General features: G+C 39.7%; 1 protein-coding gene across 5 annotated transcripts in view; it reads left to right on the plus strand.

The window, feature by feature from the left end:
- The window catches only part of LOC134213816 (reticulon-1-A), a 45,555-nt gene that overhangs the window by 17,025 nt on the left and 5,621 nt on the right, over nt 1-22,909 (plus strand). For 2 of the 5 annotated variants that reach the window (XM_062693174.1, XM_062693176.1), the window contains exon 2: nt 228-263. The exons of 1 other annotated variant lie outside the window; for it this stretch is intronic. In XM_062693174.1, coding sequence (XP_062549158.1) covers nt 228-263 — 36 coding nt within the window. Of the gene's footprint in view, nt 1-227; nt 264-12,595; nt 13,130-22,081; nt 22,336-22,909 lie in introns of those variants that run through there. 2 more of the 5 variants (XM_062693179.1, XM_062693177.1) reach the window with 2 other exon arrangements.

Consider the following 22,909-nt stretch of genomic DNA (forward strand, 5'->3'; position numbering starts at 1 on the left):
TTCATTAGATTTAAATTGGCTGCACGATAAAAGCTCTCTGCGAAATATAATCAAAGTGCACCTATGGTATACATTGAATCAATAAGTAGTATGGGTCATTGATGAGGATAAGTTCGCAGTATATGAAAATGAATGATGACTGTGTGCTACCAAAGTGGAAGCATTCTATTTTGTTACCATTTTCAACACTTAGTAATTATTATTTTTTCTATCTCTCCACTACACAGATGCTTGGTTCAAGCCGGAAAAACTACACCCAGTCGGTAAGTATGCACGTGTTTTTCACGCTGTCTCACTGATCGGTTTATACATTCGCAAAATCGAATAATTTTATTTGGAAAGTTAGGAATTTTGACATTTTACGAATAAGTGAAGATATCGCACTGAAATCTACTGAGAATGCAGTTCAGCAACTGAATCGCAAAATGGTACTTCAGCTATGTTTGAAACATTAAATTAGTATGACATAAATTTAATTTATTGAAGATTGTACCAATTTTGATTATGATTTTTTTGACAAATGAAGATCGTTTATTTCGAATTACTTGAACACTCTTGGACATGTTCTTATAAAAAGAAATACCTGAAATACTGGACAATGGTTAACATCGAATTGAAGTAGATGAACTGAAGAATAAATTGATCAAATTTCTAAATGTGATCGATTTGATTAAAAAAAAAATAGATTTATTCACCTTGTGCTAGGTGAAGCTTTTTCGTTATATTAAGTAATAAGTAAGCATATTAGAAAATTCAAAAATACTACTTCAGTCATTTTCATTTCCTTATATTCATTTATATGTTTCAAAAGCCGCTTTTTCTAATTGTGATTGAATTGAATTCATTTTTTCGTAGGATCATTTGGTCGGAAGTCATTAAATATAAAACAGTCTGGCCGGATGCCACTTTATCGACTAACATGTTGGGCCGAAATAAATCTTGCCGAATTCTATTTGACTGAATCGAACGTTTGGCTATTGAGGCAAAACTATAGTTGACCCTATGAACCATTTGCCGAACATGTCATACGGCCGAGAATGCCGTTTGGGCAAACGGGACATTATTATGAAACCGAATGAAACATACGGCCAAACAGGTCATTTGCCATTTGGCCGATATGATTGTTTGGTAAAATAAGACATTTGATCTAAAATATCTTTTGACCGAGCCAAAAATGTCAAAAAAGCCAAAAATGTCGTTAGGCCGAACAAAGGATACGAGTAAAATCATTCATCCAATTGAAGGGACCATCGACTCATGGAAATATCGAGATGAGGAATAGCAAATCTTTAGAAAGCTGTTTGAAGGGTAACCAAGACCATATTAAAATGGCATGATTTTCTTCCATGAGTCGATATCGAGTCATAGAACATCGGCTTATGGAGGTTTCACTGTAGATCATTTCAGATTAAGCCAAACCAGGAGTTCGGACAAAAAAATCTTTTCGCGAATTAGGGCTAGACCAAATTGAAAACAAACAAAAAAATGGACTTGTCATAAGACGAGTTTATACAATCCCATTGAATTCCACCACTTAATTGTATCTTGACAGATACGTATTCCGACCTCAACAGTAAGGCCGTCTTCAGTGTCTTGTACTTGACTCGACTTCAAAATAATTTTCTTATCAAAAAAATGGATTTTGGCTGAATGGCTTTTGGCCCTTTCCCATTTGTGTCAATTAGTATCACATACATATGTGATGAGATTGTTTAGCTAACGAAATCGATTGATCGTGCTCGTGGCTAGCACTGAAAAACGAATCCATAAAAATAAAACTTTTTATCACTACTAAATTTCCAAGTTGCTTTACAATTAAAAATGATTTATTTATGTATTGTCAGCCTAAGGCTGGAATGGCCTGTGCAGTGCATAGTAGTCTTCTTCATTCAACTCGGTCCATGGCTACGCGTCGTCAACCACGCAGTCTGCTAAACATCAGCTAAACATGTAACAACTGAATCGCAAAATGTTACTTCAGCTATGTTTCAAACATCCGATTAGTATGACATGAATTAATTGATGACCGTATCATTTTTGATTATGAAATTTTGTTGACAAATTGGTGTTTGTTTATTTCGTATTACTTGGATAGTTTTGGACATGTTCTTATAAAGAGAAATTTTATATCTGAAGTACTGAATCCAGGTTAACATTCTTTCGAAGTTGATGAACTGAAAAATAAAATTGATGAAATTATTTAAATTAGGTACTTAAAAAAGTTTTATTCATTTATATATTTATTATTTATTCATTCATTATTCAGTCTTTCTCGTTATATTAAGTAATAAGTTAGCATGTTAGAAAATTCTAAAATTCATTCATTTTCATTTCCTTATATTCATTGGCATACTTCAAATGCCGCTTTTTCTGGAGATTGAATTGAATTCATTTTTTTGTAGCATCGTTTGGCCGAAAGTCATTCGATATACAGTCAAACACCCATTAGTTGATGTTCTATGACTCGATATCGACTCATGGAAGCAAATTATGCAAAATATTGTGTGGGCTACTACGATGGTCAAACAGTTTTCCAAAGATTTGCTATTCCTAATCTCGATACAGTCAAACCTCCATTAGTCGATGTTCCATGACTCGATATCGACTCATGGAAGCAAATTATGCCATATTAAAAAATATTTTCTGGGCTACTCTGATGGTCCCTTCAAACAGCTTCCCAAGGATTTTCTATTCCACATCTAAATATTTCCATGAGTCGATGGTCCCTTCAATATCGACTCATATGAGGTGAACCGGTCAAGGGCCGAAAACCTCATTAATAAAGACAAAAAAAAAAATATCGACTCATGGAGGTTTGACTGTATTTCCAATCCCTTCAATATCGACTCATGGAGGTTCGACTGTAAAGCATTCCGGCTGGATGCCACTTTACCGACTAACATGTTGGGTCGAAATAAATCTTACCGAATTCCATTTAACCGATTCGATGGTTGTATGACATTTGCCAGAAAGTCATTTGCCAGAAGGCCTTTTGCCAGAATCAATTTGCCAGAATGGACCATTCCCCAGAAAGACGTTTGCCAGAATGCACCATTCCCCAGAAAGCCATTCGCCAGAATGTACCATTCCCCAGAATGCACCATTGCCCAGAATTGGTTGTCACATATTTGTCATGCGCGCGTTTGCCCAGTATGCGCAATAATTCTTAACGCCATAAACTTTAGGCATAACTATGAACAGCGTTAAAAAAGAGGGTCATTTGGCGTAAGGGACATTTTTTTATAATTTTGCTTTGTTATTGTTATATAGGGTGGGTGTACCAATTGTCGCCATACATAAGAACAACTATTTTTAAAAAAATAAGTAAAAGGCATGTGGGTGGACTTTATATATCAAGCGAAAGATTTTAATTTCTGCTCCTTAGTACAGCTGTGAAAACCACAATAAAACTTGTTATTATCCTCAAAATTGATTAATCCATAATAGGAACGCATGCACCAGTTGTGGCACTATTCTTAATTTTGGTTCCTTATTTGGCAAATCCCATTATTTTCTTATGGGACTGGCCAAATAGGGACCACTAGTGCCACAACTGGTGCAAAGGACGTCAAAAATTAAGCAAAATCAATTTTTACAATTATGCTTTGCTTGTTTGGGAGGAAATCAAAGGTGTTATCGTATCATATGAATATGCTTTATCGATTTGAACTTGGTTTGCGGTGATTTGATGGGCCATTTCGCATATAAAGCACTAGTGCGATAACTGGTGCTATAGCCACAACTGGTACACCTAGCCTAGTTGTTTTCTACTGAGGAATATACTGAGGTCGATAATAGAATTGAAATATAATACCTAATATGTACATAAGACGTATCCATACATAAGCCGAGTATAGCAGCTTGCCCGGATTAAGGCAAAAATGGCGGATGTGATCCTTTCTTTCAAATAGGTGTTTGCCCGGATTAAGGCAATGGTGGGTGTGATCCCTTCTTTCAAAATAGGTACATACACGGATTAAGGTAACGGTAGATGTGACTCCTTCTTTAAAAATAGGCGCTTGCCCGGATTAACGCAATGGTTGATGTAATTCCTTCCTTTAAAGTAGGCGGTTTTCCCGGATTATGGCAATGGTGGATGTGATCCCTTCTTTAAAAGCAGGCGCTTGTAGGGATTAAGGCAACGGTTGATGTGAACCCTTCTTTAAAAATAGGCGATTGCCAGGATTGAAACAATGGTGGATATGATCCCTTTTTCAAAAGAAGGCGCTTTTCCGGATAAGGGTAATTGTGCATGTTATTCATTCTTTAAAAGAAGGCGCTTGCTCGGATCAAGGCAATGGTGGATGTGGTCCCTTCTTTAAAAGTAGGCGTTTGCCTCAAATGAAGCAATGATGGATGTGATTCCTTCTTTAAAAGTAGGCGTTTGCCTCAAATGAAGCAATGATGGATGTGATTCCTTCTTTAAAAGTAAGCGTTTATCAGAAATGGTGGATATGATCCATTTATTAAAAAAAAAGGTGCTTGCTCCGATTAAGGCAAGGATAGATGTTATCTTGGTGTCCTCCTTAGCCTAGCGATAAGATGCGCGGCTATAAAACAAGACCATGCTGAGGGTGACTGGGTTCGATTCCCGGTGCCGGTCTAGGCAATTTTCGGCTTGGAAATTGTTTGGACTTCCCTGGGCATAAAAGTATCATCGTGTTAGCCTCATGATATACGAATGCAAAAATAGTAACTTGACTTAGAAACCTCACGGTGATCAACTGTGGAAGTACTAAATGAACACTAAGCAGCGAGGCGGCTTTGTCCCAGTGGGGATGTAATGCCAATGAAGAAGAAGATGTTATCCCTAGCAGCACACATGTTTCACATAGGTTGGTGCAACTCATATATGACCAGATTCAGTCACAATGAAGTTGCTGTAACCAGTTTCGTCTGATTTGTGCTGCTCGGGATCCCTTATTTAAACGTAGGTGGTTGCCCGTGTCCGTGTTTGAATATGTCAATTGTGGATATGATTCCTTCTTTAGAAATAGACATTTTGCCTAGACTTGTAGATATAACTTCTCCAATGAAAGCAAATGGCGTCTAGTATGACCACAGATAACAGATATTGAGGCTGGCATCCGATACGTGTGTTAACAGCCGCAACTGTTAATTCAAATGTATTTTAAATTGGGACCGCGTTTGGCAATCGATTAGAAATGGCGCAAGGATCATTTTTATTGAAAACGCAGCCCGAATGCAGCTGTCAAATACATTGGCTGCGTTCGACGGTTGTTATTCCGCTGTGTTCGTATGTACTGCCGCAATCAGTTGAGTAGATGGCAGTAGTGCGCCAACGTATATCAATTCAAAAGTTTACACAGGATTTTCGATAAAAATTGTTCTAGCCTAATCTGTTATCTGTGGTATGACATAAAATGATATTATCCGATTGTAGATATGATTTAAGTTTGAAATGAAGTCTGCGTCTGGAATGAGACGAAGAAATATGATATCCATTCGTAAACAGTTTGTTTGGTATTAGACAAATATGATTTTTTTTTTGATAAATAGTATCCATCTTTGGGGCGGTTCAAATATGACGTCCACTACTTTTTGGGATTTCTAGACCTCCTCCCCCCCTCTGTCACACTTTTTTGTATACCTAGTACATGTACTGTCACAAAATCTTAGACCCCCTCCCCCCCATAAAATCTGTGACATCATTTTTGAACGACCCCTTTCTGAAAATTGTCTAATATGTTAAATAATCCCTTTTATGAAAATTAGTTATCCCACAAATCCCTTTATTATTAAATAATGCCAAATCCACCAAATAATGCAAAATCACCTTCTTTATATATATTTTTTCTATTCTTAAGCCATCAATAATAATTGGAATTTCCAGTTTTACTATTTCTGGGAAATGGTACATTCTGGCAAATTACATTCTGGCAAATGGTATATTTTGGGGAATGGCTTTCTGGCATATGGTCCATTCTGGCAAATGGGTTTCTGGCAAAAATCATTCTGGCAAATAGATTCTGGCAAATGTCATACAATCGATTCGATCGTTTGGCCGAAACGGCTTTTAAGCCGAAAACTAGTTGATCCTATAAGCCATTTGCCGAACATGTCATACGGCTGAGAATGCCGTTTGGGAAAGCGGTTCATATGGGCGTAAATGTCATTTAGGCGAAAAAAATATGGCCGTAAGTACAGGTCTTTTGCCGAAAATGCCATTTGGCCGAAATGATCGTTTAGTAAAATGAGACATTTGATCTAAAATGTCTATTGATCAAACAGTCGAAAGTGTCGTTAGGCCAAACAAAAGATACGACAAAAACATTCATCCAGACAATTCGTTTGACTTTTCAGATTAAGCCAAACAAGGAGTTTGGTCGAAAAAATCGTTCAGCGGATTAGGTCTAGACCAAATTAAAAACAAAAAAAAAAGGCTTCCGGTCCTTACCCACTTGTGTCAATTAATAGGACATATTATGCGGTGACATTTCGAGACAGTTTCCTGTTAGACGAAGGTTTAGAAATTTTTAACGTTACATAGTAATCAAAAGTCCCGAATTGCAAATGAGTTTTGAAAAATGTTATTAGCAAATTAGTGATAGCAATCCCATGACATTTCGGTGACTTCTGACAACCAACACCGATGAAGACAGTCATTACCTGAATTTATTTACATACAATCAATTTGTCCCTAAACTGAGGTTGTCATGTAGAAAAAATCACTCCCTTGTGGACAATACATCTCACGGACGGTATGGATTGTGCGAATCGTTGATCATGCTTCTGTTTCGTGACTGCATGACATGAAGGTAGATTGAACCAGATGTACTAAATCCATGTAAATATTCGTGTACCAAGGGGAGGAATAAATGGATTAGTAAATGGCCATACGTATGCATTCTATTCTAATATTGATTCTATTCTTATAATGATCTAATATTAAATTCTAATATTGAAGCATACAATTATTTTGATTAGTGTTTTAAATTAGTTCACTTGGCAATATCTGTGGTACATATATATATGTTATATATAACAATCAATCACAAAACCAATGGAAATGTCCACACACAGTTTTACTTTTCGAATTGTAATCAATAGCAAACTGATATTCAACAGATTCGTCAAACATACCCAGAGGAAACGAGCTGAAAGTTTACAAGGAAGCTCTTTAGTAAAGGCATTAGTGCTGGACCTCGTTAATTTAAATCAAATAAAAGCTTTTTCAAACGATGTTTACCTAGAAAAGCTATTTTTAAGCAGAAGTGAACCCCATTGCAGTATTGCACGGCACACGAAATTTAGGAAAAGTTGCTTCCTGTCATAAATATCAATTAAATAATGCAGTCGTGTGCATGTTAGGCCGGGAATGGGGTAAGAAACCCTATTTACCATGCAATCGGTACAATAATCAATCATTTTTATAAACACATAAGATTTTTTTCATATTGCAAATTGAAATAAGAAAATTAAGATCAAATCAAAATCGCAAAGAACAAACTAAAAATGTTCAAGTTGTCATGATATTAGGTCGAAACAAATATATTTTTTTTATGTCCGAGAGCTCTTGGAAGATACAAGGGTGGAAGGTGCTGGGGAGAGGATGGGACAATCAGGGCCATTATATTTATGATTTCAATTGCCTCTGGCAGGATTTTTTCTCTGGTTGAATTGAACCATGTAGGAATTACAATGTTTTAAAAAAGTTTTTCGTGGTCAATCAGTACCGAACGGAGAATTTCTTGGAACACGTTGACGTGCTCTAGGATGATATGAACTGTGACAATATGGTCCTGACATGATCTTCCGAGGCGGAATCCTGCCTGTTTTCGTCGAAGACTCGTGTCTAACTTCCTTTGAATCTGAACTAGGATAATTTTGAACATATACCCGCCAGTTATCGCGCACATTCAGATTCCTGTTTTTGAAACCTTCACTAAGACTCTCCGCATCCAGTCGATCGGAAAAGTCGCGGTGTCCCAGATATTGCAGCATGGTTGATGCTGTACTTGCGCGGATGGCATGGGGTCGGCTTAGTGATCTTGGGATCCTTATTGGTTTTCGTTTTTTGCATGGCTGCTTCAATCTCCTCCAGTGACATTTTTTCAGCCAACGTTTAAGCTAATCATTTGTGTCGATGATTGACTGACATGCCTTTCATTGGCATCAACGATTCAGGCCTCTTGGAGGAGGAGAATATCGTCGGTTGTTCCTACTTTTCTTTGTCCGCTAGGGAGTCCAACCGGACTGCATGCCTCGTCTGCAGTAGCGTTTGATTTAGATCTGGGACTAGATTTGGCTGCTCTGATCAGCATAAACCGACCAGATGATCCAATTGTGAATAGATCGTTCGTTGAAGAAGAGTAGAGTACCTATATCATCAACGATATGCTGCTGTAGATGGATAGGCGGGCTTGCGTGGACTTCCTGGTCGATGAAAGAAGAAAGGCCGCAGAAACCGGAGATTATAACCTCTTCTGCGGAGTCTCACGACGCCTGGGTAGAGCTGACTTAAGTCTGGCGATGCCAGTGGGGGACGTAACAGGTAATTTACTAGCCGACTTGGACAGCTGAAATGTTGGTTTGATCACTTCGAACAGCTTCTTCAAGTTTCGGCCAGTATTTTTCAAGAAACAGCCATCCGAAGCGTGAAATCCAAAGGGGCTCCAAGATCGATCGGCTGCCAACAGAGGTGTTCGAATCTTGTAGCAACTATTCGGGGAAGAGTCGTTTGGCTGAAAGCCATTTGGCCAAATGCCACTAGGCCGAACAAACCATTAGGCCGAAACCCATTTGGCCAAAAGTCATTTGGCCGAACGGGTCATCTTGCTGAATGGGTCATTTGGCCGAATAGTACATTTGGCCGAATAGGACATTTGACCGAAAAGAACATTTGGCCGAAAAGGACATTTGGATTTTGGAAGTGAGACGTCTCACTTCTCACTCCCCATTTCTCACTTCTCACTGTAAAAAGTGAGACGTGTCACTTCTCACTCCTCATTTCTTACTGAATATGGTATGGCCGCTTCACGCTTCTCACTTTTTACAGTGAGAAGTGAGAATTGTTACGTCTCATTTCTCACTCCTTAATTCACTGTTAAAAATGAGAAGTGAGTAGTGAGACGTCTCATTTCTCGCTTCTCACAATATTTTCAACTTAAACTAAACTTAACCTAATTTATACTAAGAGTTCAAGGAGCTAATCGTTACAATAGAAGATTTTCGTTTAAAATTGTAAATTATTTTGTTGGACATTTGTTGCAATGTCTCAATATTTTTTTTGACCTATGACCTATTTAGCCAAATGACCGATTCGGACAAACATCCTATTCGGCCAAATGTCCTATTCGGCCAAATGTCCTATTCGGTCAAAGGATCCTTTCGGCCAATTTACTTTCGGCATAATAGTCTGTTCGGCCAAATGGTATATTCAGCCAAACAACTTTCGGTCTAGTGGCCTTCGGCCAAATGGCATTCAGCCAAACGACCCTTCTTCGCTTTTTATTGGCTACGGAGTGTTTTCTGTTGTCTGAATCTCAAGGGTCTGATTGGCGCCCTGGGATGCATGGAAATAATTTCCAGATTAGGTGTGAAGGCTCGAATGCTAGTAGAAAATGGATCACACCGAGCAGGAATTGTTCTGCTCGTCCAGTCTGTTTGACGTTCAGAAACTGATTGAGGTAAGGTAGCATCGTGGCTACTTGGATGATTATGAAGGGTCTCACGATAAATGAACACTTGCAGGTTTATCGTACCCTATTCAGTCACAATGTTCACTTGTATCTCAGCTAGTACGACACAATAGGGTCACCGACCTCTTAGAAGTACGGTACTAGTCTTTTGCAAGCGGGGTCCTGCATAGCGGAGCTTTATCTGACCCTATCGATTAGTCGCTGATGTGAAACAATAATGCATTTTATCTCCGTTTTTGCTTCTTATCGTGATCGATAAGATCATGGTGGGTACGAATAATTGTGGGACAAAGCATGGACTGCTCTGGCAGTTTTTTGCTGTGGAGCATCTGGATGACTCCGATTTGGCTAATGATAGACGCTATATTAGCACAGCGATGCTCTGTTATGCGGATGGGATCTACGATCTGACCGTATGTTCCCTTGCGATCAGTCTCACCTTCAACGTCAGCAGGATCAAGATGAATACATACAGGTGTTGCAGTATGCTATGAATCAGCCATCTTGGATTTTTGTGTGGAACTTTTTGTTTACGTTTTGCACTGAAAATGAATTTTTCACCCCGCGCTAACCTCTCCCATCTACTGACGAAGTGAGTGAACCCTGATATAAGAGCCCTGAGCAGGACTAGGTCGATAATGAGAACAGCTTCTCGAAGGCTTTCAATATCTTAACAGCTTGATGGCGTCGGATGGCAGATATGGAATCGACATTGGAGCTACCTGTGGCTGCTCCGCAAGTTTGCATAATATATGGAGATCCAACAGGATTGGTCCACGCGCCAGAGTTCGTGAAACGTGATGTTTATAGGTAAAGGTTACACATGCGATGTCTAAAATTTATATTTCCTGTCTTGTGGTCTCCCGGCTGGATTTCGTGTGCTATTTACAAGTAATCGTACACGAAATCTGTAAGCAAGAGCCCCCTAAATATTTGTAAACTGATATCCTATCATGGAGATAAATGCGTCGAAATGCAACTCAATAAGTTGTACCAGATACAGAACGTAGAAAAACTTTCGTTACTCGGCATGCGGAAACGAACTGAAAAGTGTAAGCTCCATAAAAGACCTGGGAGTTATGTTTGACCGCCAACTGAATTTTAATGAGCATATTGCAACGAGTACTGCCAAGGCTTTCGCCGTACTAGGCTTCATGACCCGGAACGCTGCAGGTTTTGATGACGTTTACTTCCTGAAAAGCCTGTATTGCTGCCTCGTGCGAAGTATACTCGAATATGCTGTGCAGGTGTGGGCGCCCTATCACGAAATCCAGATGAAGTGAATTGAAAGGGTCCAACGCAGTTTCGTTCGTTTTGCCCTCAGGCGATTGCCGTGGAATAATCCTTTGAGGTTACCGCACTACGAAGAGCGATACCAACTGATTCGACTCTAAACCCTTATACAACGACGTGGAGATTTGCCGTCTCACGATCGATTCCGCATTCATATTGTGCAAATATCACCAAATTTAAATTTGAATCTTGGAAACACTGAAGACGTTTTATAGAAGAAAACTACGTACGTATTTGTCGACTGAGAATGGGGTTATGTAGTAAGCGTTAATAGAAAAAAAAATGTATAACCTAAAGTTTTGAACACAGCTTTAAGATTTTGTTCAGCGGCGCAGCCAAATTTTCGATAATATAAAGTCTGGTTTAAGTTTAAATTTGTTTCGAAATTCCGCGGGATTCCGTTAAATTTCGTTAGAAGCTAGTTTTTTCTAGCGAAATTTTTGCAATTTTACGAAACGAAACGAAATTAAGAAATCAGATTTCACCATGCTCAAATTCCGCGGAATTTCGTTACGAACCACCTGAAACGAAATTTTTCGAAATACCGCATATGCTTAGTGCCATGAAAACGCGAGTAATTTTACTTTGGATCCCGGGAGGTTTGTCTTGGCAGGCTACGACTGAATATAAAATACCATAGCTAAACCTAATGTGGTAGGCCCCTCGAGTGAATAGGGACCCTAGGGTTTATAATGGTAGGAAATTATACACAGATGGCGACACATAGGCGAAAAAATTAGCCGTTCAACATTTGGCGATTTCCCCTAATTATTCGTTAGTTGGGATAAGCTGAAATTTTACACGTCGTTGAATTTTTAAAATTAATATCTGTGTAGCTTTCAGTAACATCAACATCAAACCTCCATTAAAAAGTGTTCTGCAAAAAATAAAAATAAAATACACGGACTGGTAGAACATTAGTATCATGAGTGCATCAGCTTTGTACTCAATCGCAAAACTAAGGTCTTTGTGCAAAGCATTGAAAATAAAAGAAATATGTTTGATGAAAACTCATAGAAGTCATGAAAATGCATTTGTGGCACCATGCGCTCCTTCCATCTGTATGCAATCGAGAAGAAGAAACACGATTTAAGACTTGATTTAGCGATTTCATCACCGCGTCGGCGTTAACTAGTCGTTGCTCGATTTACGCTTCCATACCAAAGGAGACAGAATCCCGTGTGTTTGGGGAACCTTCATATGCCGGCCAAATCGGATATTGTTCAAAAGCAGACCTACGCAATATTTTGACAAGCATTTAACATCTTCCCATGGGCATTCATTTCATACTTTATTTCAATCAAATGCCATGCTTGCACTGGACACATTGTTCCTATTTTCAAATTTTAGCTTTAGACTGTAGTTATGTTATTCGCGCCGAAAGTGGTTTAATTTAGTATCTGTTTACCGCTAAATCATTGTACCAATACAAATCACACCTTACCAGCGGCACTAAAACAAAACCGCGCTAGTTGTGATTATCTCGCAGCCGACGACATGTGCGCGAACGTGAGAGTGTTGGTACCTTCGGCGATTGGAGCTCGCTCCAAGGCGCGCAGTAAGTCGATGAATCAAGCGCCCATGCCGTGGATGATTTCAACCCGAGCTGTTTTGAAAACGCTGTAGGTCTGGCGGCGTACTTCTGGTGAGAAGCAGTAACGAACCGCTCGCGAAAAGCACTGCTCTTCTCACTCGGCGCAGCGCGTACACTTTTAGTCTTAGTCGAAAATAGACGGAGTAAGGAGAAAAGTTATTAATAAAACCGAATTTCCTTGGCCAGTCTTAATATCCCCTTACAGGGATAAATTGGTTTCCGCCGCAGAGTTCTAGAAGTCTATTCGCCTGGCTCTAGACGGACATTCCGATCGAGGAAGGTGGATCAATATCGAACGTAGAAGAATTGAATCATAGTGCGATCCACCTGAGAAAATCTGACACTGTGGAACCGATTGAAGAATCGCGCCTTCGCGACAGTGAAAAATTCGCGTGTGACCAGTGTGAATTTTCGGTGTGTGGGCCGCGTGAGGAAAAATATTCTCTGGAAAATCCCAGCCGCTAGTCGTTCATATTCTAGGTCGAGTGCAATTAAGGAAACAGAAACCCCACCAGCAGAATGGATTGTGCGTTGGAACAACTCAAGCTGCTCCGGGAGATCGAGTTCTCCAAAGAAGGATGTAAGTGGTTAGCTATGAAGATCATCATGAAATTCGATAGCCCTGTGCTGTTCGATCAACCTTTTCGCTTAATTACGTCGTACGTTCTTTGTGCGGAATGCAAGCAGTGGTGGACTTTCGATGACATTTCAAACAAGGCAATCTTCAACCCTTTCTTGCATTTGGAATACACCGGGACAAATGTGTTGCAATGCAATGTGCCGTGAAGTGTATACACACGCGAATTGACTAAAGAGGGTGCTGTAACGAAACGGAGATGTGTTATACTTAGGTATATTCTCATTTTCACATTCTGTCATTTTGGTTACGTAAAAATCATCCGCTAGAAATGTGACAAAAGAGCTTGAAACGGGCAGTGCCGAATCAATCGCCGGCCGCAGACTTGGCCATCATCATAGAGTGTATGCCAGCCTGTGGAAGAATTATAAAAATACACATTCCGCACTTTTATAGGTGTGCTGGTCATCTGTAGGAATTACTGTACTATACTCCTGTTGTCGTTTTCGATTCAGCGAGAGTCAGCCAACCAGTGTTTTACGGCAAACTAATATCAGTGCGATTCTGCGATTTTCTTTTTCACGCTTCTATGGATTCTGGTGGAAAGAGTCAGTGTACCTAACCGGTGCAGGTGCAAATGCACCGCTCCATCGCCAAATCGGCCCGCACCAAGGGATGTGCTTTGAATGGGACGGGCAGACGAGCGCCAACCTCGCTGGGGTATTTTTTAAAATACCGTAGATGATACGGGGTGTTAATTTTGAATCTATTCGTGCTTTTCAATACTTGTGTGATGACAAGTCAACCCTTTATAATAAATCATGTGCTAATGAGATGTTCGTACAGTATTTTCAAAGCTGCTCTTATCGTAGAGTAACTTTGCGCATTGCATTTCTGCCATTTGCAGTTTGTGTTTGTTTTATTGTTAGAATGAAATGTAAATTGACATTCGACTTAATAAGCTCTTCTTCTTCCCAAAATTATGTCGCCTAGATTTCATTTCGATAGGAGATCATCTTAGAAGTCATGATGTAAAACTGATCATTTCTCAATTCTCGATTCTCAAGCCATGGTTTTACAGTGTTAGTTAAATTCTACTAAATTCTGCTGAAGTTGGGTCATATTGAGGTCGAAAAAGGTATCAGTAAAGATTACAACGTAATGGCGTGGTGACGTGAAGACATTCTGAAAAGAGCTGAATAAATTTCTCAAAAATGGCTATTTTAAATTTATTTGTGTTTTATTTCATGAACATGGGTAAAGCGTGATTGATATGGTCTAAATTTCAAAATTATTTGTAGATCCTACAATACATGCAGGGATATTGACTGCCTAATCATCAGTTTTTAGTACATTTTCACAGTATCCATATGACGCATGTTTTTGTTCAAAATAGCCAATTACCGAAACTTCCACCATCGATTACAGAATGTAGGTTTAGCTGATATCAATCAGTTTCGAATAATTTATAAGCTGACAATTATTATTCAACATAAAAATTGGGCTGAGGAATCCCGTACTATTGTTAAGTCAAATCTGGGTCATTTGGACTCAACAGCTTACGTATGAGTTTTTTAGGCGCTTAAGGAACGTAGGTCAAGGTTTAGGAATAAGATTTTTCTACGAAGCATGAAATTCAAGAAGTTTCAATCTTTCACATATCATTTTCATTTTCATTTATTTAGCCTTCATCTAAACATATAACACAATTTAACGCCACAATGCACGATTTCGAGTCAACATCTCTGTTTATCCTCGATTGTGCCTCACGCTTTTAAAGTCTTTTTGTACCTGGTACATACACCTTGCTGGCTGCCCTCCATGTTTTATTAATTGTTCCAACTAACTCGGACGCGAACATTATCTTTGCAGGGTTGTTGCCAGGCATTCTCCATCATATCCTTTTGGCTTTTGGTACCTTCCGAACAAAGGATTTGCCGTAGATTTGAACGAACTAGTCGTTTATCCTTCGCCGCCACACGCGACACTCTTGCATACAGCCAGGGCCGGATTTAGCCGGAAGGGGGCCAACAGCTTGTGGGGGCCCCAAAATGTACAAAAAAGGTTGGTTTTGATACATAAGAAATGTGGGGGCCCGGGGCCACGGCCCCCCCCCCCCCCCCCCCCCCCCTAAATCCGGCCCTGCATACATCCAAAGATAAGCACGCGTCTCTCAAATACCCCGAGTGGTTGCAAGTCCTCCTCGAGTCCCCGAGGGTCCATGTTTCATGTCCGTAGAGGACTACCGATGTTATGATACTTTTGGTGCGGGTGTGAACCTTTTCTGGCCACAGTTTTTTTTCTAGTAGGTATGACTTCCATGGATATTTTACTTTATTAAAGTGATTTTTCTCATAACTACAGTTCATCACTTTTCCATGGAAAATATGACTTCATGTTTGATGACTAACATTATTATCAGCCTTTAGCAAGGGTTCAGGTAGACGAATTCCTCGACCACCTCAAAAGAACCCCGGTATGTAATACCACTGCTTCTTAAGCGGGCTCTGTCGCTCTCGGCTCCGTCCATCAGCATTCATCATATGTTGAAAATCGTACCCCGGCTGTTACACCAGGATCTCCGCATTACTCCTTCTGGCGCAATATTGAACAAAAGGCACGAAAGTCCCGTAGTTCCTGACTGGATTCGAACGTTCGCTTGATATCTTCCTATAGCTTTGCACACCATCCATCGTTGCTACTCGTTATTGTAAACTTCCCGGGAAAGCTGTTTTCGTCCACAATTTTCTTTAGCACTACGCGGCCTATACTGTAGTGCGTTGGGACATGTTAATCACGGCATTTTTAAAGGATTTGCCCTACAGTCGAGCGGCCGTAAACGAACCCGGCTTGATAACTTCCCACGAACTCATTCACTATTGATGATATATGACGAAAGATGATCTGGGATATCACTTTGTAGGCGGAATTAAGGATGGTTCTCACACTCTAGCTTGTCCCCTTTCTTGTAGATGGGAAATATGACCCTTTCCTTCTACTTCTCCAGTAGCTGTTCTGTTTTCCAGAGTCTGGCTATCAGTTGTTACCAAAAAAAGCGATAACATTTGATAAGATTCATGGTTTGAGACTCAAATTTGAACTCAATAACGATCAGCTCGAATGATTTGAGTGGTAGAACCTGTAGCAAGGCATGAGCCAATCAGAGTAAACATGGCAACACTGTTGAGAGATGGTTACCAAATGGCATTAAGGTGAAGGTGGGTTGAGTACCAAAACAAAGATTTGAAAGTGTTGGTACAATAAAAACTGTCATATACTGTAGTAGTATTGGTTTCGTATTTATAAAAAAACAAAGAATATTAGTAGGGTGGTTCAAAAAACGACCCAGTTCCAAAACGCGCAATCGATTCCGTCCTATGCTCCGAGTGTCCTCCAAAAGCCGATTTGAACAAATATTGATTGAGCACAAGCTAGTATGGGAAACTAAACCTTTCATTACACTGGCTACAGTTCCTCTCCTCCAAACGCTGGCGGAAAGAGAACCCACATAGCTGAATGAAAACCGCACCTTGGGAAAGATCCATTGATTACATAACGCGAAAATAGCATTTTATATCGCGCATGTCATGTCACACTTTTTGTATGTAGTATCTGCTCCTGGTGCGATAGATATCACAGACAAATTCTGGCTATTTTGTTGAATTACACGTTTCACTGATGCCTTCTGAGAAGCCTAATTATCATGCTAAGGATTCGCAACCTCGATTAGAATCGACTCCCAACTATCGGAACGACAATTCAATATGCATTGTCTATATGGAATTAAAGCTCTTGAATATTTTATCCAGTCATATGGTCTCCCCCCTCGCCAGGGCTCAATGACGAAGCGCCACAATCAGAATAATGTAAAATTCAACCTCGCCATATCAACTCTCATACAAACCTGAAACGACCTGTGCACGGTAAGCCCCTATTCAAACCAGCCCAAACCAACGGAAGACACCCAAAATACGAAACATATTCGACTGAGCGTGACGGAGCAAAATATTTTTTGAGCCACCCTACATATTAGTTTGCTGCTGCCGGTCCCGGTGTTTACATTCGCTCCGCGATCCGTTTTTGGTGGTTTTCTTCGGTCAAAAATAACAGTTTTTATTAAGTTTTCGCTTCAAACAAGTGAGTGATTTCAAAAAGTGATGTTTAATTGGCATTCCATCAACATTTCGGGCTGCTCATGTGCGGAGAAGTGCGTGAAAACTTGATTTTTCAATGCCCTTTGAGAAGAAGTGAAATGCAGTGATAAGCCCACCAAATCGCAAACGGCTATAAAATTGGCACGAAACAGCTAATTTATGCTAAAATTCATGCCGAAATACATTGGGCTCTTTGAAGAAACATGTTCATTATCACGGGAAGTGAATAAATATGCTGTGAACAGGTTAGTAATTTGAATATCAAACTTTTGTTCGGTGCTGTTCGATGCTTCGAATGTTGGTGGGAGAGGAGTGCGGGAGGTGTGGTATTGACCCGTGGAAGGTCCGGTGCCATATTGACTGCCATCATGGTACTCTTCCAACTATGTCCTTAAGAGATGAAAGTGAAGGAGAAAAATCGAAGAGTCGAGTGCCAAACGAGGATAGACATGGTCGAGCATACGTTGATGTCACTGTGAAGCATCAGTCACTCGTGTGCATTAAGCGCTTGAGCACCTGCTGATTTTCAACATATCGGAATAGCCACTTATTGTAAACATAAAAAATCACGATAATAGAGATCTAAAAAAAAAAAAAATAGCCACTTCGACATAGAAGTTTAGACAAAATGGGGAATTCAACGCGAAAACTACCATTAACTACCGAAATTAAGGAATCGATATCTGTTTTACATTAATAACCAAAGAACTAACTATGCCAAAAATGAGCCTATCAATAGAATGATGTCTTGCTATAATAGCTATTGTGAACCAGTCGACATAACAATGAATAGGAATGTGCTAAAAAAAACTTTCTTCTCTAGAGGTGACTGATGACTGATGCAAAATAGGCATTCAACATTATACAGTAATATAAGTTATCATGCATAAAATTGATAATTTGGTGTACGTATTGTTTGACGACAAATAAATAAATCGGTGCCTCCAAAAAGGCGCCACCGTCAACAACGGAGATTTCACCTGCCAAAACGCAGCGAAATACAGTTGTCCGACGTATCCCACATCGTGTCTCTCATGCCGCATACGTTGCTATTGTTAATACGACAATGCTGATGTAGTGCTCACGAATACATCACAACTTTTGTTCCAATACGAGCCATCCGAAAACTTTTCTTCGCTTAGAAAAGATCACAGCAAGCCATGGGTTCGGATGGTTGCTTTTGAATTTTCTGTCGCGTTTTTGTTCGTTCCCGCAAGAATAAGATTTGGCTGATGTCTATATTTTGCATATGTACAAAAGAAAAAGTTTTAGTGATCTGAAGTATAAAATTTACAGATAATGTCAGAAATACATAGATAAAAAACGAATTGCTCCTCAGAATGGCTCTGGAAGAGTGAAGTGAATTGTTCGTGAATACCAGAAGTGATCTTCGCTTCCCCAGTTAATTTATCTGAAATTGGATCAATTTGGTGAGATTGTTTCCACATGTTTTCATATGATTCCAAAGCTAAAGGCGCGCTGGATTTAAATTAAAAAAAAGTTTGTTTATGAATCCATTATTCAATTGATAATAGTAGCATGAGCAGGAGGAGCTTATTGCAAGTGAAAGTGACCTAGGACTGGACGTAAAATACCAGGCAGTCTGAAATGGGTCACTGGAGCTGCAGTAGAGCTAACGCTTTCTAACTCCCGGGCTAAATCTGGCTTTATAACAGACCGCTTTCGTTCATTGTACCACTGCCGGACAGTGGGTGTTAGATTGAAGATACACTCACATCCGAAAACTTTCCTTAGCTTGCCCTGGGGCTTGGGAGAAAAGGAAGCCACCCCATAAGCTGTCGTTGGCTTTAGACCAATAACTTGGGGCTTAGGCGAGCCACCTTCTGAGGCAGCAGCTACTTCCGAAGTCACAAGTAGTTTCGCAGCCTATGCAGACAAGTAGACAGCTTCTCCGGGCCCATCTTGGTGAGTTCAGCTCCGATACCATCCTTCCCGGTTACTTTTGTTTCATCTTTGGTTTCATCTGTTAGCATTCACAAACTGAACTCAAGTGAAGGTAAACACCTTCTAGTGCTTGACAAAAAAATGAACTAAAACGTAACTACTCGATGTTCACCAGAGCGTTTATGAATAAAGCTTCCAGTGAATGATTAAATTTGTTATGATAAAATCATTCATTTCTATGATTAAAGATTATGATTAATGATTAATTCATTTTTGACAATGATTAACGATTATGATTGATGAATAAAACGTTTGGAATATGATTAACGATTACCGGTCGTGATTAAATGTTGACACAATATGTGTATGATTAATGATTAACGATCGATATGATTAATGAATAATGATTATGAATAATCAAATTAAATGATTTGCAAAGTGATCAATGATCATGAAACCTGTCTACCAAATTGTGTCATTAAAAGGTATAAAAATTGTATGATTATGATTAAAGATTAATGAATAAAAGCGATGTATGCAATGATTGAAATTGATGATTAATGAATAAACTGAAAACAATCATGAATATGATTAGTGATTAATGATTAAATGTAAAAATCTATGATTAACGATTAGTGATTAATGATTGAATCGGATTTTTTGTATGATTATGATTAATGAATAATTATTCATTAATCATGATTAAATCTATGATTAATCACTAATGCTCTGGTTCACATACAATTCCTGGGTTCAATTAGGTCCGAGTTGGACAGCAATGAATTCAGTTTTCCGGAATGGAATTCACTAGTACATGGCCATGGCAAAACTTTGGGCTAGATTTTTCTTCGTCGACTTGATCCTTGATGACGGCGCGATGACTGCGTACTTCTTCTGGTGATGGCAGCGAAGAGTTGGTTTCCGCCGGTTTGATGGCGAAGGTGATTGACGTCATTCACGATCTTTTCGTGGCAATGGCGACGAATAGATTTATAGATTAGAGATTAATAGATTTAATCCAAAGAGCTACGTCGACGGAATGTCGCGCTTCCCTGGTTGATTATCCCCTCCAGTCAAGAACCGTGTATACCTCCGGACGGCTTTGCCTTTCAGCTATGACGATTTCAGCTATGACTGCCCGTGATCAAATGAACTTCAGATCTTCGGTTCCAATCTGGCGATTTAAGACATATATAAGCGACTACAAGAATACCTATAAAAAACAGAAAACTAATCACAATCACACATAGAATCACTCCAATCACTCAAATTACCATTATAAAATTATATTTAATAAAAATTCATACTCATTACTTGAAACAAACTTGTTGCTCGTAAAATTTCGTAACACCAGCCTATTGGGAGCGAAATGGACGAGATTCAACTTGTTCTTGCCCAAAACACCTTCCTCAGTAATTAACTGATTCCAGGGCTGACAATCGTCATCGTCATAGCACGAAATGCCACAGTAGCGACGAGTTGCAGTGTCTTCATTGCTACTCTACACATCGTCAATGACGCGCACGACGTTAGCTTTCGTCGTGTAACCAAATCGTCATGACGACATCGAAGAACGAAGTCTTCATACCGTTATTCTTCAAGCGGCAGCTGCCATGCGAAGATTTTTACTAATCCTTTGTAATAATGAATTTGAAGCAACGTTTGAAAGCGTTATGGATGTTATCGATACATTTATGTTACCAAAGTTCCTACTATTTGTTTATTTGAGACGCTATTATGTTTTTAACCAGTCCGTCTATAATGACGTGCAATCAATTGTGTGAAGAAGTGACGACGAAAATCGTCATAACTTTTGGCTGCGCGACTATCGTCGTGGTACGCATGCGGCGCGAAGAAAACGAATAGGTATTGCGTCGTGCGTCGTTATGACGAAGACTAATTTTTTTTCGCTTTCTTCATGCGACGAGAATGACTATTGTCAGCCCTGGCTGATTCTTTCCTAATTGCGCCAAATCAAATTTCAAATGGCAATATGGTTTGGTTGGGTCATTTAAAGAGCCCTCGTATAAAAGATACGCTTGCGATGCGTTTGACAGTTTTCGCGGGAACATCTGAGCGCCTAGGAATTAGAAAAAAAAACTTCTGCATGCTCCAAATTGATAGTATCAGATTTAGTGATTGAATTGCATCTCTCTAGCTACACTGCCTGTTATTACATATACAGCTGGTATACTATTTCAAAAATAACAAAAACCATCAGATTATGTATTGAGTTACGCATCGCTTTGGGGGTTTTAATTGATCACCTCTACTCCATTACAACAATGCATCGAAACGATGAAGATATGAAGACGCATGGTAGTTCATTTAATTAGGTATCACGCTAGTCGGTTATCGTTTATGCCAGTGTCAAGAATAAGCAAAAACTTGAACACATGCAAAGAAAAACTACGAATGAGACACCAGAAGGTTAAACGGGACTCGCATGGTCCTGGATCACCCTTTATGTGGTGTTTTCGAAGGTGTTGACCCGGAAGGTCAAGAGCAATACCGCTTTTGGCACTGGAAAATATCATTTTTGAAATATGCAATCTGGCTAACCAAGTAAGAAAATGACAACTATCGAACACATTAGTCAAGTAGAACGTTTTATATCAAAAAAATTTACCGACTTCGCCTGATATACCATTCCTAACCCTATGTCGGGTTAGGTCCTCACGATTAATCTGCCAGCACTGTCCATTCCAGCCGAACCACATGGCAAGCACTAGTGTTGGTGAAAGTTTACGTCGCAGTTTTTACACGTCTCGTAGTTTTGCTTTCATTCACGTCCTCCACCCTGTCTCTTTCTGTCGTACCGTCCACATCTCGTCTGGCTCAGCCACACAGGTTTGGAAGGCCCGCTTGCAGCATAGGTGGTAGGTGTATCGTATCAATCAAAGGCAATGCTTTGGATTCTTATAAGCAAGCCTGCGTAGTCCAGGTTCAGATCGTCTACGTTGCCACTACTGCTGCTGCTGTCGCAGGGATCTCATCGTTGTAAACGTTGCTCTTATAGACTTTAAAATTATAGTGAAGTAGCCAAACAGTTCCAGAGAAAAATGGTGAAACGACAGAACTCCCGATACACGAACGGAAATGGAAACGCCAATGCATATTACAAACAAGAACTGCCGCCTCGAGGACCAGGTATTTAATTTTGTGAATTGTTGAAACACAAACCTTCGATCTACATTTGTTGCTAGCGGGGCGACTGAGACGTGGGATTGGGCGCTGATGTAGCTGGCAACGTGTCATGATGTGGAGGAGATCGGAATCAACTAAACTTCGATTCGTTCGATATTCAAAGTGAATGTGGCACCGTTGTGTACTCGCGATTGAGTGCTAATTGCTAATGATTTAAATATAATTAATCTCGTTAGCGTTACAGATGACTGACAGTGAAAATGGAAATGTTTATGGGTTTCATATGGAAAGGAACATTTCTAACATATCTGATTAAAAGTAAAAGGATCGAAGTTTTGTTTTTGAAAATCGCTCATGTTTCATACCAACAAGAGGCAAATCCAAAGACTTGGAGCGTGAAGAAGTAGCAGCTCGGTAACTTGGCACCATTTCGACGCGTTGAAGAATTGCAGTGAGTTTACGTTCAACACATCTCTTTCGCTGAAACGCTTATGGCTTTTCCTTCCACTATATTCGCAAGTGATCCGTGTGTTGTTACCTCGAATGTAGAGCTGGTTGGCATACGAAATTGCATGCG

This window comes from Armigeres subalbatus, chromosome 2, assembly GCF_024139115.2.
Source record: "Armigeres subalbatus isolate Guangzhou_Male chromosome 2, GZ_Asu_2, whole genome shotgun sequence".
Lineage (NCBI taxonomy): Eukaryota > Metazoa > Arthropoda > Insecta > Diptera > Culicidae > Armigeres > Armigeres subalbatus.